Genomic DNA, 15600 nt, shown 5'->3' with positions numbered 1-15600 from the left:
AAGTCCATTTTCTTTTGTTTCGAAAACTAGTTATACATAAAAAAATTTACATTAAATTAAGCATGAATTACGTGATATCTCATTTTTTTCAAAAATGGACTTACACCACTTTCAAAATAAACGGTCCATATATATATATATAAGTTCCAAACTACGTGAGCCTACGTTGGATGTTCTTTTGCGTAATAAATATATATGTGGTATATGCGTAATAAATATATATATAGTGTAAACAAAATGACTAAATGGCACGGAAAGTTAGAGATTCCAGATTCGATTCCTGGTCGAGGTGTTTTTTCGCAATATTATATTTTAAAATTAGATAGAGAGGTAAACGAAGATTTCTCATATACGTGATGTAAGTATATAGCATCCTATATGTGAATTTAAAAATTGAAACTTCATTTCACAAAACTCACGTGTAAAATATAAATATGAATATATATGTTATAATAATATATTTATATATTTAAAATATTACGAGAAAACACCTCGACCAGGAATCGAACCTGGAATCTCTAGCTTTCCGTGTTATTTAGTCATTTTGTTTATACTTGCATGTTATATACTAAGATATGCGTATATATGTTCTAATAAAGTTACGTAAAATTTGCTACCTCAGTATTTCCAAAACAAAATTCGACCAAATTTTTCTTTTAATTTGAATTGTAGTTGAGTTCGGTCCAACAACTACTGTTGACTTGTCAACATCTTGTTATAGTTGTGAAAATTTTGTGGTCAAAGATAACACTGAAGAAGACTTAAAATAAAGTCGAAACGTTTGTTAATGTTTTTTCAAATATGACAGTTATGAATTTTTTAATTTCCTAAAATCCTGCAACTTGTTCGGCAACGCTTCTTTATTTAACATATTTATTTTTTCTTTTAAATTGCTCACGCGCTTTAAAAATTGTATTTTTATTTATTTCGTCTGCGTATATCTTTTATACGCTCTTTATATTAATGTCATCCATGTGTGTATCCATCTGATTTGTTAAAACGTATAAGCATTTATGTCGAGGAAAAAAAAAATTATAAGAATTAAAGTACACATTTCGTTGAACGTGCGATTTTTTGCGCGCGACATTGATGTAATTCATCAATTATTAACGTGACGTTGATCGGAGTTATTATTTTGTAAATAAAATGATTATAAAAGAATGACGTTTGCGACAAGCGCGTGCGTCAGTAATAATTGCTTAATTAACTGTTTCAGCAGATATTATTTAACGCAACGTTGCATGTATATACGTAGGCGATCAATGCAATTATACGATACAGAACATCTAAACTGACGTGTTGTTCCATAGTCGATATTAACACGTCACGTATGAAAAGTATAATAGTATTTTATATATAATCTTATTTTTATTCTTTAAAAAAGACTTATATCTAAGATAATTTTTTTCTTATGTCTCAATTCGAAGATATTTATTTTTTTTTTTTTTTACAATTTAACACGCACTATCTGTAAAATAATAAGTATATATCTTAATACAATAAGTATATATCTGTTAATTATAGCGAAAAACAAAGATTTACAACTTTAATCAAATAGTTCAAAGGCCAATACGAGCGGTAAAATATATAAAAAGCTTTGTTATACTGAGGAAGGTCCCAACTTGTGAACCGAAACGTTTGTTTTTGAATAAAGACTGCTTTTTATACACGACTATCCTGTATTTTACCGCTCGTATTGGCCTTTGAACTATTTGATTATTTCACGAGCAATTGATTGATTGATTGACAATTTTGCTTATAGCGCAATGAAACAATCTACAAACTTTTCTTAAGAAACAATCTAAAACGCAATAACACGCGCGTTTTACAAGTTTTCACGTTCGTGTGCGTTCAATCTCATTATTCAAATAATTTATCACACGGAATATTCTTACTTGTTTGCATTATTTTTCCCCAGGGTTTTGTATCACGGCCTTTGATATTATTAACTTTTTTGCAAGACGTAGATCTCCAAGTGCGATAAACTGTTTTTGTTGTTACATGTCATGCTTTAATTAATTCTCATTTAAAATGCTAAAATTGCTGTGTTTCTGAGCATCACAGATACAAAGGTTTAAAATCACAGATTTGCAACGCAATAACATTGATAGGTAATTAATTAAATTGAAATATATGTTAATAAATATATACTAGTTGTAGACAATGTCTCAAATATAAACAGATAATTAGATATTTTAATTCTCCTTCGCGTAATACGGGGAAATGTCGCGAAACTACACTGTGATTGGAAAATTTTTTTTAACATTGCTGATAAATAATCGATGTCTTGTGCGTTTGAAAATAAATATTCGATACTCGTCTCGCAACTTCGATGTTAACATTGCGCGTATCACGACAACAAACAAGATTCAACAAAATGCATATATTTTATTTACGCAACGCGTAAACGATGACATATAAAATATACGGTTAAACATGTGTGCGTCTGTGTCTTTTTGTTGTACAATTTACATATTTCGTCGCGAAATTAAGAATTTTTTTTCACATCTCCTCTTTCCATTTCGGTTGTTTTTGTTTTATTTTTAATCCTGATTCGGTTTTGCATTTCAGACGAATTCCGGAGATGAAGGACTAAGTCGGCGGCGGGATTACGACGAGAGTGAAAGTGAAGCCGCGTGGCGCGAGACGCGCGCGTCTCTCTACACCTGGACCAAAGTGTGAAAGTGCAGTGTGCGTAACACGAACGCGGGGAGCACGTGAGTGCGGTACCTGTCGAAATAACGCTATTGGGGCACACGCCAACGACGAAAACGGGGGAGACAGTGATGATAACGACAGTAACAATTGCAATGCGTTTTCACGTTCGTCGCGCAGTCAATATCTGGTGCAACAATGCCAGATGATAATGACGACGATCTCCGTTTAGCGCGATGCATACTCTGATTTAACTCTTTAGCCACTTCAATCACAGAACGCAAGATCTATTATTATAATTAATCATCTCTTATCGCGCACGCAATTGTCATCTATTTTTAAACGTCGTTTAAACCGACCGCACTATTTTTATCCACCAATCGAAGATTGATCTCAAAACGTATCAAAGTGCAGTCTGAAGAGAAATATATTTAAACGCGTGCAAAACAGAGATCTTTCGCACGTTTCAGCGAACTTTATCCTACAAGGAACATATTCATATTACATTTCATCGATTGTGAGTAGTTACCGTATCATAAACTTGTGACAAGTGAAATTCAAGCTCGAAAAGTGACTATTGAGAGTGATTTATTGCGAATCACTCTGCTGAGTGTGAAGTCATTTATTCTTACGAGTGTCATTGGTGTGATCGGTTGTCTAGACAGCCGAGAAAAACTTCTTTCGAGAAGATATTGTTTTTCCTCGTGACGTGAATTCATTAAAAAAGATTCAAAATGAAGTTTATCGAAACCTTATTCGGGTCTAGGTCGCCAAAGGCGATGGGTCGACAATACATGAAGGTCGGCAGAAACGCTCTTTTTGGCGTGAGGACTGATCCAAGTGACAATATTTGTACCGAAAAAGTTCCAAGACCTCTCTCATTTTTAATATCCAGGAAGGGAAAGCTCAGGCACGGTGAGTGTTTTGTTCCTTTTATGTGTGTAAAATATTTATATATTTAGGTCTACCGGAAAGTTCTGTCCGTTTTTGGAATAAAACAAAATACAAATTTTTCTTACCGTCAATAAACTTAAATAATATAAATTAAAATATAATTATTAAATAATATAAATTGCCATTATTATATATATATATATATATATATAGTAATGATTTCTTGCCAGCGTGAGGGCAATTTGTATATCCCATTTTTGAAAAATTAAGAAAAATTTGTATTTTGTTTTATTCCAAAAAAACGGAAACAGAACTTTCCGGTAGACCTAATATTTTATTAACAGTGTGTTTGAATTATTTTTTTATATTTTTTATTGAGATTCAAGACTGTTAGGTTTCATCGGTTTTGCAATAAACTTTTTTTACTTTTTTTTTTTTTACTTATTTTCGAAGAACGTGTTGACTGACTGTGAAATTTTTAGGCGCAAGCAAGGATTTGCACTTACATAATTAGGTAAAACAATAATCCGGTTAATTTTCGTCCTACATCGCAATTCTGTGTATTGCGATTTTCTACCGTAACTAATAACACTTATAACTTATTGCTATGTAATTGCGGATTTGTGCCGCAATTAGGTCGGAACAAGATTACAGCACGGATAAATAAATTGCCATTGTTAACATTCGATATCTCTTTCTTAATTAGTCATTAGTGATAGAAAATAATTTTGATTTGACGTGTCAAATTGATTTTTGATGAAGAGTTAGTTTGTGATAGGTCGTTCAAATATAGTAATTCTGGCTATAATCGCCGAGTACTTAACACACGACAAGCAATATTTTCGCGAACGAAATCGTTTAGAGTGATACTATATGCTTGCGATTATTCGAAAGTATTTCAATTCGTTGCAGTGTATGTCTTTGTCTTACACAAACGCATATGATAATTTATTAACCGTATCGAATGCAAACTGGAAACTGTAACCGTTGCGCTTTACTTTACAATTTATTTAACGAATGTGATTTCGCATTTGCTAGAGAATTATTATATGTAAATTAAAAATTTGATGACGAAATTGCATCTTGTTTATAATCATCGGAATAAACAAAATACGGAAATCTAAATTACCACCGTATAGCCCAGACCTAGCGCCATCAGACTTTCATTTATTTCGCTCTTTGCAAAACTCCTTGAGTGGTAAAACGTTTGCTTCTGAAGACCTCATCAAACAGCAAGTTTCTCGCAGAGAAAGATAGGAAGTTTTATGAACGCGGTATTATGAAGTTGCCCGAGAGATGGCAAAAAGTCATTGAACAAAACGGCCAATACATCATTGATTAATATTCATTACGTATATTAAATAAACGCACCTGAAAATCAAATGAAAAAAACGCAATGACTTTTTGAACAACCCATATAGATATAATAATTGAGCTATAAACTTTGCAATAACAAATAATCTAAAATATTAAAAAGAAGAATATAGCTTCGCGCGCACGCGCGAATATTCACATTTGTCGATACAAAATTTATACATATATATATATTTTTTAAATTTATTAAAAATTATAAAACAAAAATGATATTTTTGATTATATTTGTAAAAATAGAATTACTTTCAACATTTTGTGCTTAATAGTGAAACATCGACGAAACACTTCGTATATCGACAATTTGTCGTTTCCGATAAATCGTATTAAAGTGAGAGCTACCGTGTATCCAACTGCTTGTAACTCTCGTTATGTTTAAAGAGCATGCATAATTAACGTTTGTGCAAGGTCGACTAGTTAATATCTATTCGTTGCATGGCTTTCTACATATTTGTGTCTATGTGCCGTCGAAATACTCTTGTTTTTTGACAAAATTCCCCAATCTTGTCATTAATTACTACCTCTTGTCATTTTAATCGCTTTTGTATCGCGGCTAAACCGGTAGTGGCAATTGCTTTTGCTATCCTTTTAAATCTTCGCAAAATTATCACGTAAACGACTGCTTAACAGACCGAATTTGCTTGGTTTGAAATTCTTATCACCCGAATATTTATGTTTATTACATCACCTTCTCTGAGTTAATTGCTTTGCCTTTGAGACGTAGTTTACATCTTTGGTAAGAATTAAGCGTTTGTGACAAAGTTGTTCTGAGTAATCGAGAGAAAGCTTAAAATACCTTATGTAGTCATCTAGATTTACTGGACATCTACATTACATCATAAGCAACATGAAACGGTCAATAGAAATTTCGAAACGATACTGCGACCATGTACGTACACGATGTGTTAGAATTATCGCTATTTTATATTTTTGCAAGCACGCATTTACATCTTTTAATTTGCTCTACTTTTTCTTTATAAAAGTTTTTTTTATAAAAGTCATCAATTAATTTTCTCTACTTTTTTTTTTATAAAAGTTTTATTAATTATCAAAATTTTTGGTATCCGCTTTTATTTTTAATTCAACAAACGAACTATGTATACACAGAAATTACATGTTTTCGCTTTCGTGAAACAATTATATGAGAAATATTACATAAATGTATATTGCGAGTACTTTCTATATTTTTTGAAACTTCTTCAAGTATAAAAAACATGCTAAACAACACATACAAGTCCAATTTAAACACAGATGTATTAACGTAACACAGTTGAAAATTGCTCTATTAGAAACATTAGTTTTGCATAAAAAAAGAACAAAGTAAAGTAGATGGACTTTGCTAATTTTAACAAGTATTATTTATTTAATTTTACGTATTTTGCGAAATAAGTCTCTATATGCTGCGTTAAGAGACTTCAAACGAGTTTTGTTATAAATAAAAAATTCTGGTATTTCGACGTTTGCAATAAGTATGTTTTGCAGTTCTGTAGATTAATAAATCATCACATAATTGGTTCGGCTAAGTCAGACATCAGAGATGCGCATGCAAGTTCATTACTTCGAATAAATTATTTCCGCTCGCACAAGTAAGAAAGGTTTTCGTTTTAATCATCAAAGATCATTTGTGAGAATAACGCCAGAATAATGGTAACGCAGATCAGATTCAAAGACACAGAATCACCAAATAGCGCGTTAACAAGGACAACGTTAATATCATTGTTAATATTAACATAAACAGCGAATTGATTGATTGTTTTCAATTGAGTTTGAAAAATATAACAAACAATTTGGAAACTTATCAAACACTAAAACTACAAGATAAATTTTTTTTGTTAATTAACGTTGAAATTTTTCTATATATTGTATAAACTACTTAAATGAATTCTCGGATGTAGTCGTCAAGATTTTTCTACAAACAAGGAATCTGTTAAAATTCCAGTAACAAACTATTTGACATTCTAGACGTGCATATGCACTATGTTAAATACCGTGTGCGACATAACGGAGGTCGGAGTGCAGTAGGTCAGTGGAACGCAAGTGATAGAGAACAGGTTGCATAGCACAGTTATACTGGTTACGCATCACTTCGATTACGCTTCACTATCGTCGCGTGCATCGCGTCGACATCGTTGTGAAAAGCTTTAAAGAAATTTCAAATAAATTTTTGACTTCTTTGTGTAATTTCCGAGAGAATATATATATACACATATATAATATATTTAATATTTTAATACTTTATTTTATTTTATTTTATTTTTATATTAATATTTTATTTTAATATACATATATATATATATATATATATATATTAGGTCTACCGGAAAGTTCTGTTTCCGTTTTTGGAATAAAATAAAATACAAATTTTTCTTAATTTTTCAAAAATGGGATATACAAATTGCCCTCACGCTGGCAAGAAATCATTAATATAATAATGGCAATTATATTATTTAATAAAGTTTATTGACGGTAAGAAAAATTTGTATTTTGTTTGATTTTATAACGCACATACGCAATAACTTTATTACATAAAAATACAAGCAAACCTGAAATTTAGGATCTCGATACAAGCCTATATGCTGTATGTGCGCATATATTTTTAAACTGTAAATGCAAATTAATACATATATACAAATTCGAATTAAATTCAGTTCAATTAAGTGTATAACTTTATCTAAGATGCTTCTCATTTGTATCTTCTCATATATGTATATACAATACCCAATATTTTTTACCCAATTCTTTAACCCTCTATAAAATCTAAAGAATCCATTAAAAGAAAAAACCCAAAAACTTAGTCAGAAATCGAATTAAGATCTTCCACATTCCGTGCATAAATCAGCCAAATAAATTAGATATTATATTAAGTCTACCGGAAAGTTCTNTCCGTTTTTGGAATAAAACAAAATACAAATTTTTCTTACCGTCAATAAACTTTATTAAATAATATAATTGCCATTATTATATTAATGATTTCTTGCCAGAGTGAGAGCAATTTGTATATCTCATTTTTGAAAAATTAAGAAAAATTTGTATTTTGTTTTATTCCAAAAACGGACAGAACTTTCCGGTAGACCTAATATATATATTTTGAAGATATAAGTATATCTAAAAAAAATACTGATAATATAGACTCTCATTATAGAGAAAACATTTTTGATTAAATTTCTCTCGAATCATTGGAGAGATGAAGCGAGGATAAAAGCAACAACAACGTTGTATCGTCCGGCAGATCGCAACGTACGCGGCATTAACGTCTCTCCGATAAAATTCTACACTCACTCACAGCGTTGAAATCTCCGAGATTTATAATGTATAAGTAATACATAGGTACAAGAGAACTTGTTTTTTTTTCTTGAACATGTTTTTATTTAATTTCTTTTGTAACGCGGATGTATATTACACATTGCTTTCAAACCTGTTGAAACATCTTCCTATAAAGATCTCGAAGGAGAGAGAGAGAAAGAGAGAGAAAGAGAGAAAGAGAGAGAGAGAGAGAGAACTCGTATCGTATCTTTTTTTTACATCCGTTTCTCATCTTCCGGGCGAGAACGTTCTCTCATCCTGCGTCTGGCATGTCTCTCATTCCGCGTTACCGTTAGGTTCCGCGAGAAAATACGAGTCTCTTTACTCGTCTTGTTTTCACCGTGCGCGGCCTTAACGGCAACGGCACGGCACCGATTTTCACTCACGCTTTGCATCACGCGAGATAGCTGCGTCGATCTTACATAACTCGCGAAGTTTGTGTTCTCAAAATCTTACTTTTACGTTTCCCTCCCGCGAAGAATAATTTTTTTTTTGTTTTTATTTCCGGAAATTGTTTTCTACAGAAGAGAAATGTATATTTTCGCTATTTTCTACCGCAAGAGATAAGACCGCTAGATATAATTTAATAGCCTATTCCTGTTTGTCTTTTATATAAATCAAGCGATAATATAATTATTGGATCGAAAATTTTTGGTATTCGCTCGAGCGTAGAGCTAATGTTAATTTCGACAAACGAACAAAGAGAAACAAAAAGTTGCCGCGCGCTTACATGCCGATCGAATCGACGCGTTCTGCGAGATCTTGATCACATCGCGATTCGATGATATACAATTTTTATCAAAGAAAAAACCGCAATGTATATAACGACGAAAAATATAATCGCAAATAGAGAAAATATTAAATTTGCACGGTTTTTTATCTGCTAGCTAATATCTGTAACAATTGAAAGATCGGAAGATGAAGGAAGTAAGTGGATCTTGGATCGAAAAATCATGATGAATCGTTCAATGTATTATATCGTTGCGAGCATTATGCAAATCACTTCGTCTATTATCGTTATGCATCGTAGCGAGGCGCATTGATATTACTATGCCACATTCATAGATTTGTGCTAACCAACCGACGGTGGCTATCGACTTTCTAATACCCTCGTCCTGCAATGCGCCGTATAGCCATGTCCTGTCATTACATATAGCGCTATGATATACAGGTTGGTTAGGCGATTGCACGCATATATACAACGCGTATATATACGCTATTACCGCGTCACGTGAACCCGCGAGCCTGGCCGCGTTGTGTCGCGTCACGTGAAGAAGACGGTATGGTCATATCGTCGTTTTCCAATTTTCTTTTTTATAGGTCACGCGTGCGCAGCGAAAATTATCTGACTTCGTAACTCAGAGCTTCAAGCCTAAACTTCTGTGTTGTTCGCCTTCACCGAAACCCACGTCGGAAATTTTTCACGATTTGTGGTTATTAAGTTTATACGATGAATATTGTACATATATAAAAAATTGAACGAGAGATATTTTTTCTTCTATCAAATCAAAAAACGGAAAAGATGACAACCTTTTCAGTTCTAAATCTCTGATTGGAACTCGAGAATAACTAATATCAATACTGTGCATATTTATAAGCAAATAAATAGAAAAAAAACTCTATTCACACACACACACACACACAAGACGTTTCCGAATAAATCAAATATTTTCTTTCTTGAGTCGCTGAATGTTTATTCACATAATAATTCGCAATATTTGACTTTAACTGCTGGGAGATACGTTGCGAATGAGAGAAATAAAATGCAAAATTCTCTTTACAAAGCAAATTCCGAACAAGTAAAAGTTGTTGAAGTGTTTACAAACGTTGACATTCGCGCAATTGCGATAAAAAGTTTTATTCTCGTCGATAAGCAATAATTTGAAATCTCAGTATGCACTTGACACACTGAATGAATGGCTTGTGTGTGGATCTAATTTCAAGTTCACGTTTAAGTCGAGATAAATGACAAAGAAGAGAAAGGAAGGTTCCATTATATTGGAGAAATCATGCTATCTCTTCGGAACGCATTACGGAAGTTGTTAACACATTTACATCAAATTGCATCAATCTTTGTAACGAAAGAACATTATATTATATTATTGCGCGCGCACACACACACACACACACACACACAAATGCATGAAACTGGCCTAAAAAAATGTTCTAAGAAGACGTGTGTCATTAATTCCTCGTGTGTTGTCGCATTAACAACATTTTCCAACGCACATTATATTGCGATGCTGATTTCAGAGTTTTTGTCACATAATTTATTCTACGTTAATGGCGGAATCACTTGGCGGCCACAGAGAAGAAAATAAGATCAAGGATCAGATTTTTAATTCTGCGTTAAAACTGGTTTATATCTTGTATATTAGAAACGCGCGTATTTCAACATTGATTTATATAATAAAAATTAAATGAGAGATCGAGTCTTTCTATTATTTGCAGACATTATATGTTTTAACAGTTTTATTGATATTTTTCACGTTTGTTTTTAACTATCCGACAATTATTTTTTGACTCGTATCTTCTTATTTTGTAGAATTAAATGCTCTTTGTTAGAATTTGTGTTATTTCTCTAATATATCAAATTTTTTTATAATATATTATAATTTATTATATTTATTATAAAGTAATATCTATTTTTTTAAGTACTTTCTTGCTGACATCTTTAACGAAATGAAGTAATTGAAAAGTTTGATGTCAGTTTTACAGATTGCGTCATATGTCAAACGGTAATAATGACGTTAAGTGATTCAATCCGAAAAAAAATGTAGACTCAAGGTAGTTATCGCGCAGAATCGATTTTTCTTGCAAATTTTTCCAAATTTAAACAAACACGTGTTAAACAAAAAGCGTTCGTGAAATTTCTAAATATTTGACCGTTTCAAAGTTGAAATAATTGCAATTATAAATGACACTTTTTACATGTGTTATATGCGTAAATCCATTCAAAAGGGCGCATTTTAAACTCTAGCTGTCAAACTATATATTTGCGACAGAAGGATTCCGATAGCCAAGATTTTTTTGCGCAGATCGACGGTTGCACGGATCCCGTTTGCCTAGATCCCGTTTGCACAAAAACATTTTTGCGCAGATCCCGATTGTCCATTGTGATCGTTGCACAGAACATTATTGCACGTGTACAATATTACACAGATGAAACACTATGCATTGTGACATTAATGATATTGAGTGCGTTTGTTTCGGCGCTTTATGCGCTTTGAGTGTCAGTTTATTTTTGTTTTCCATTTAAAGAACAACAAAGACGGACTAATGCTTAAGGTGCGGAAGCGCTTAAATCGAACGCACTTATTGTAGTGACACGAGGCACTCATTGTAGTGACACGAGGTTAGGTTAGATTAGGTTAGGTTAGGCTTTTATAACGAAAAAAATTCTTATTTTAATATTTTTCGAAAAACAGTGGTCTTTTTATGAAATGTTCTTTGTTAACAAGTAGTTAGTAAACGACAAGGAGATGGTTTTGTTATTCTTACTCAAGAAAATGATATTTGTAATACATAAAAAATAAGTATACATAAGTATATATATGCTTCTGTGCAAAAAAAGTTATCTGTGTAATACGGTACGTGCGCAATCGGGATCTGCGCAAAAATGTTCTGTTCAAACAAGATCTGTATAAATCGGGATCTGTGCAACAGTCGATCTGATCAAAAGAAATCTTGGCAATCGGTGTTCTGCCAACCGTCTGGTTATCGAAATAAAGCCGCGGAAAGATTGTATAATATTTCTTGACAAGGTTAGGCGAGTAACAGCGGCAACAATGTCTGCACTCTCGCACAACGTACTTAGATTTTAACACACCGTTGTTTTGCGATTTTCTTGTCTGTGTCATACTCAAAATTGTTTTCAAGCGTTTGTTTTAGTATCTATATATTGAAATTGAGAAATCATTTTAGTAGTTTTGTCTGACCGCTAAGCAAACTGACAGATTTGGTTAGACGCGCGCGATGTTGTCAGATCGCCGTTCAATGTGCAAAGCGCGTGGGCAGTCGCTATTAAAAGGTTACCGCATTGGCAAAAAGAAACAAAATTGTTTAAAGAGATTTTTTGAGCATAACGAAAAACTACTTAGTTATTTCTACACCAATGACGTGTTTAATAAAATAGAGTCTGAAATATTTGTACGATATGTGAATCAAATTCTGAGAATATTTTTCTGTCGCGTAAAAATTAAACGAAAGGCCGACGGCCCGAAAAGCCGGAGATTCCGGATTCGACTTCTGACTGAGGAGTTTTTTTCGCAATATTTTAAATTAATTTGGGGGGGGAGGAAGAGTATCCGGGGTCCTTCACATACGAGATGCAAATCTAGCATTCTGTACGATTTAAAAGAATTGAAATTCAAAAAACCCACATAAAAATGTGAATTCGCTTATATATGTGTACACATATGTATATATATATATATATAGACATGTTTCTTTAACAACATCCAGCGAACGGCTATTCACGACCAATTATTATTTATTGATTATAGTAAAAATTAAACTTTTAGATGAAAAATTAAACTTTTAAATGAATAAGACTGTCGCGCGATAAATATTTCTAAAATACCAGCTTAAATCCGATATCAGTTTGTGAGCTATTTTTACTGTTTTTTTTTTTAGTCTTCTGTTTATATAATTTTTTCATCGCATAATTTATTAATAAAATTCAGAGGAAATCTTTTGATCTCTTCCTTCGAGTTTTACCCAAGTAGCAATAATAATTGATTCAAGTAACACATTACGTCAATCAAGATATTATGTACATACTTAAACATGTTATTTTTTCATGTTAACATGTTATCTTTTAGTTCTTTAATATTTGGATTATAGTTTAAAACGATCATTTGTTAAACGTCACTAAACTTTCTCAGAATTTGTGTTAATACAATAACCGCAACGTTGAGGAGAAGATCGTTAAAGTGTCTTTACACACGTCAGAAGAAAAGATATGTACGATATTCTCAGTTCGTCGCAAAAAGTTGCGTTTCGTTGGCTTTATGTTTCGATCGGGACAATCCCTTTCTTCGGAATGCAGTCAGGATTACAAAACCGCACCTGGCCAAACAACACACAAATACATCGCAGACATGCTTCTTGTACAGCCGTTGCAAAACATGTCGAGATACATTCGAGATACATTTTCCTTATAAAATATAACCTGGAGGGGGAAGGAGAACACATATACACTAACGGATCGGAGCTGATCACTTCGACAATTTGGAGATTACTTTCACTCACGGTCAGGAGCGGTTTCGTACGTAGATAGTTGTTTGTTGAGCGAGAATCTGTTTGTCAATCTCAATACTCGATTATAAATCATGCTGTTCTAATCTCGATTCGAATTAAAATAGATCGAATTAAAGTGCGTGTTACATTAGAGAGTATAAATTTATTTCCTCGATTTGTATATATTTTTATATATTTAGCTTGGCATTGTATATATTTGAAGAACTTGAGAAGTATATAAAAATTGCAAAAAAAACTTATTAACTAATGTACGTGTGCGCGCGCGCGCGTGTGTGAAATAACACAAAATCGACTAACGCGACATTTGTTTTTAAAAAACTCATAGTCTTGTTTTCTCTTTTTTTTTCTTGTTTTATCAAGAACCCAGCTCAATTTTATTGCAGAAGTTATTTCTGTAATATCTTTGTTTTTAAAAAACTCACAGTCTTATTTTCTCTTTTTTTTTGTTTTATCAAGAACCCAGCTCAATTTTATTGCAGAAGTTATTTCTGTAATATCTTTGTTTTTAAAATCTCATAGTCTTGTCTTCTCTTTTTTTTTATTTTATCAAGAACCCAGTTCAATTTTATTGCAGAAGTTATTTCTGTAATATCTTTGTTTTTAAAAAACTCACAGTCTTGTTTTCTCTTTTTTTTGTTTTATCAAGAACCCAGCTCAATTTTATTACAGAAGTTATTTCTGTAATATCTTTGTTTTTAAAAAACTCATAGTCTTGTTTTCTTTTTTTTTTTTTTGTTTTATCAAGAACCCAGCTCAATTTTATTACAGAAGTTATTTCTATAACAGAAGTTATTTTTTCCTTTACCTATAAGAGTTTTTTTGCAATATTTTAAATTAATTTGGGGTGGGGGGGAAGGAGTATCCGGGGTCCTTCACATACGAGATGCAAATCTAGCATTCTGTACGATTTAAAAGAATTGAAATTCAAAAAACCCACATGAAAATGTGAATTTGTTTATATATGTGTACACATATGTATATATATATATATACATCTGTTATATATTACAGAAATAACTTCTATAACAGAAGTTATTTCTGTAATAAAATTGAGCTGGGTTCTTGATAAAACAAAAAAAAAAAAAAGAAAACAAGACTATGACTTCTATAACAGAAGTTATTTGTGTAATAAAATTGAGCTGGGTTCTTGATAAAACAAAAAAAAAAAAAAGAAAAAACAAGACTATGAGTTTTTTAAAAATAAATGTCGCGTTAGTCGATTTTGTGTTATTTCACACACGCACGCACGCGCGCACACATACATTAGTTAATAAGTTTTTTTTGCAATTTTTATGTACTTCTAAGTTCGTTATATAGGTAAAGGAAAAAATGAAATTTAGAGATACATTATGAAATATGTGATTGCTGTGAGATATAATACATATGCGCGTATATACGACGATTCTTGATTAGATTTGTTTTAATGCCCGAACGATCGAAAACAAATATAACGTAACCCCGACCCTGTTTGCGCGGATCATATAGAAATAACTGGTTCTCTCGAAAAGCGCGTACTTTCCGAATCAATATTGTGAATGTTCTTGCATCTCCATACGACGCGTGTACGACGTAATCGTTAAGCAATCGAAGGTGTGAGATAATAAGTAGAAGAACTGCCCAAAATAAGCGAGTTACATGATCCAATCTTCTGGTACGTAATCGTTGCCGACGGTGACGCCGTAAAGATATCAAGGTTTTTTTCACGACGCGGCCAACGTGTCGCGCGGAAAAAAATTTCTTCGGACAACAACTTCATCTGTTAGAAATCTACTCAAGTATCGAACCTTCCATTTATCTGATCAAACAGTCAAACATCTTCTATTCGGTAAAATATATATAATAAAATTTTTACAGCGGTTGAACACTAGATTCTCGACTACCGAACTAGGCGCGCAATATTTTTTGTTAATAAGTTTCTTCAATTTATCCAGCAAAGTGACAAGACATATATATATGACATATATATGAGATCCAAGGTTGGGTAAGTTAAATTTTTTTTTTATTTAAGTTAAGTTACAGTTAAAGGTCTTAAAAATTTTATTTAGTTAAGATATAAGTTAATCCATAATGAAATTAATTGATTAAAAGTTAAGTTAATAAAAAAAATAATTAACA

At 32.2% G+C, this 15600-nt stretch overlaps 1 protein-coding gene across 1 annotated transcript in view; it reads left to right on the top strand.

Annotated features, from left to right (window-relative positions):
• LOC109857410 (scavenger receptor class B member 1-like) overlaps nt 1-15600 on the top strand; it is a 40105-nt gene that overhangs the window by 9622 nt on the left and 14883 nt on the right. The window contains exon 2 of the mRNA XM_020433685.1: nt 2572-3570. Coding sequence (XP_020289274.1) covers nt 3390-3570 — 181 coding nt within the window. The 5' untranslated portion in view covers nt 2572-3389. The remainder of the gene's footprint in view (nt 1-2571; nt 3571-15600) is intronic.

Source organism: Pseudomyrmex gracilis, unplaced genomic scaffold, assembly GCF_002006095.1.
Source record: "Pseudomyrmex gracilis isolate BER0280 unplaced genomic scaffold, ASM200609v1 scaffold_157, whole genome shotgun sequence".
NCBI classification, from domain to species: Eukaryota; Metazoa; Arthropoda; class Insecta; order Hymenoptera; family Formicidae; genus Pseudomyrmex; species Pseudomyrmex gracilis.
Note: the sequence above shows the minus strand (reverse complement) of the source record. Positions and strands in the feature narration are given on the sequence as shown.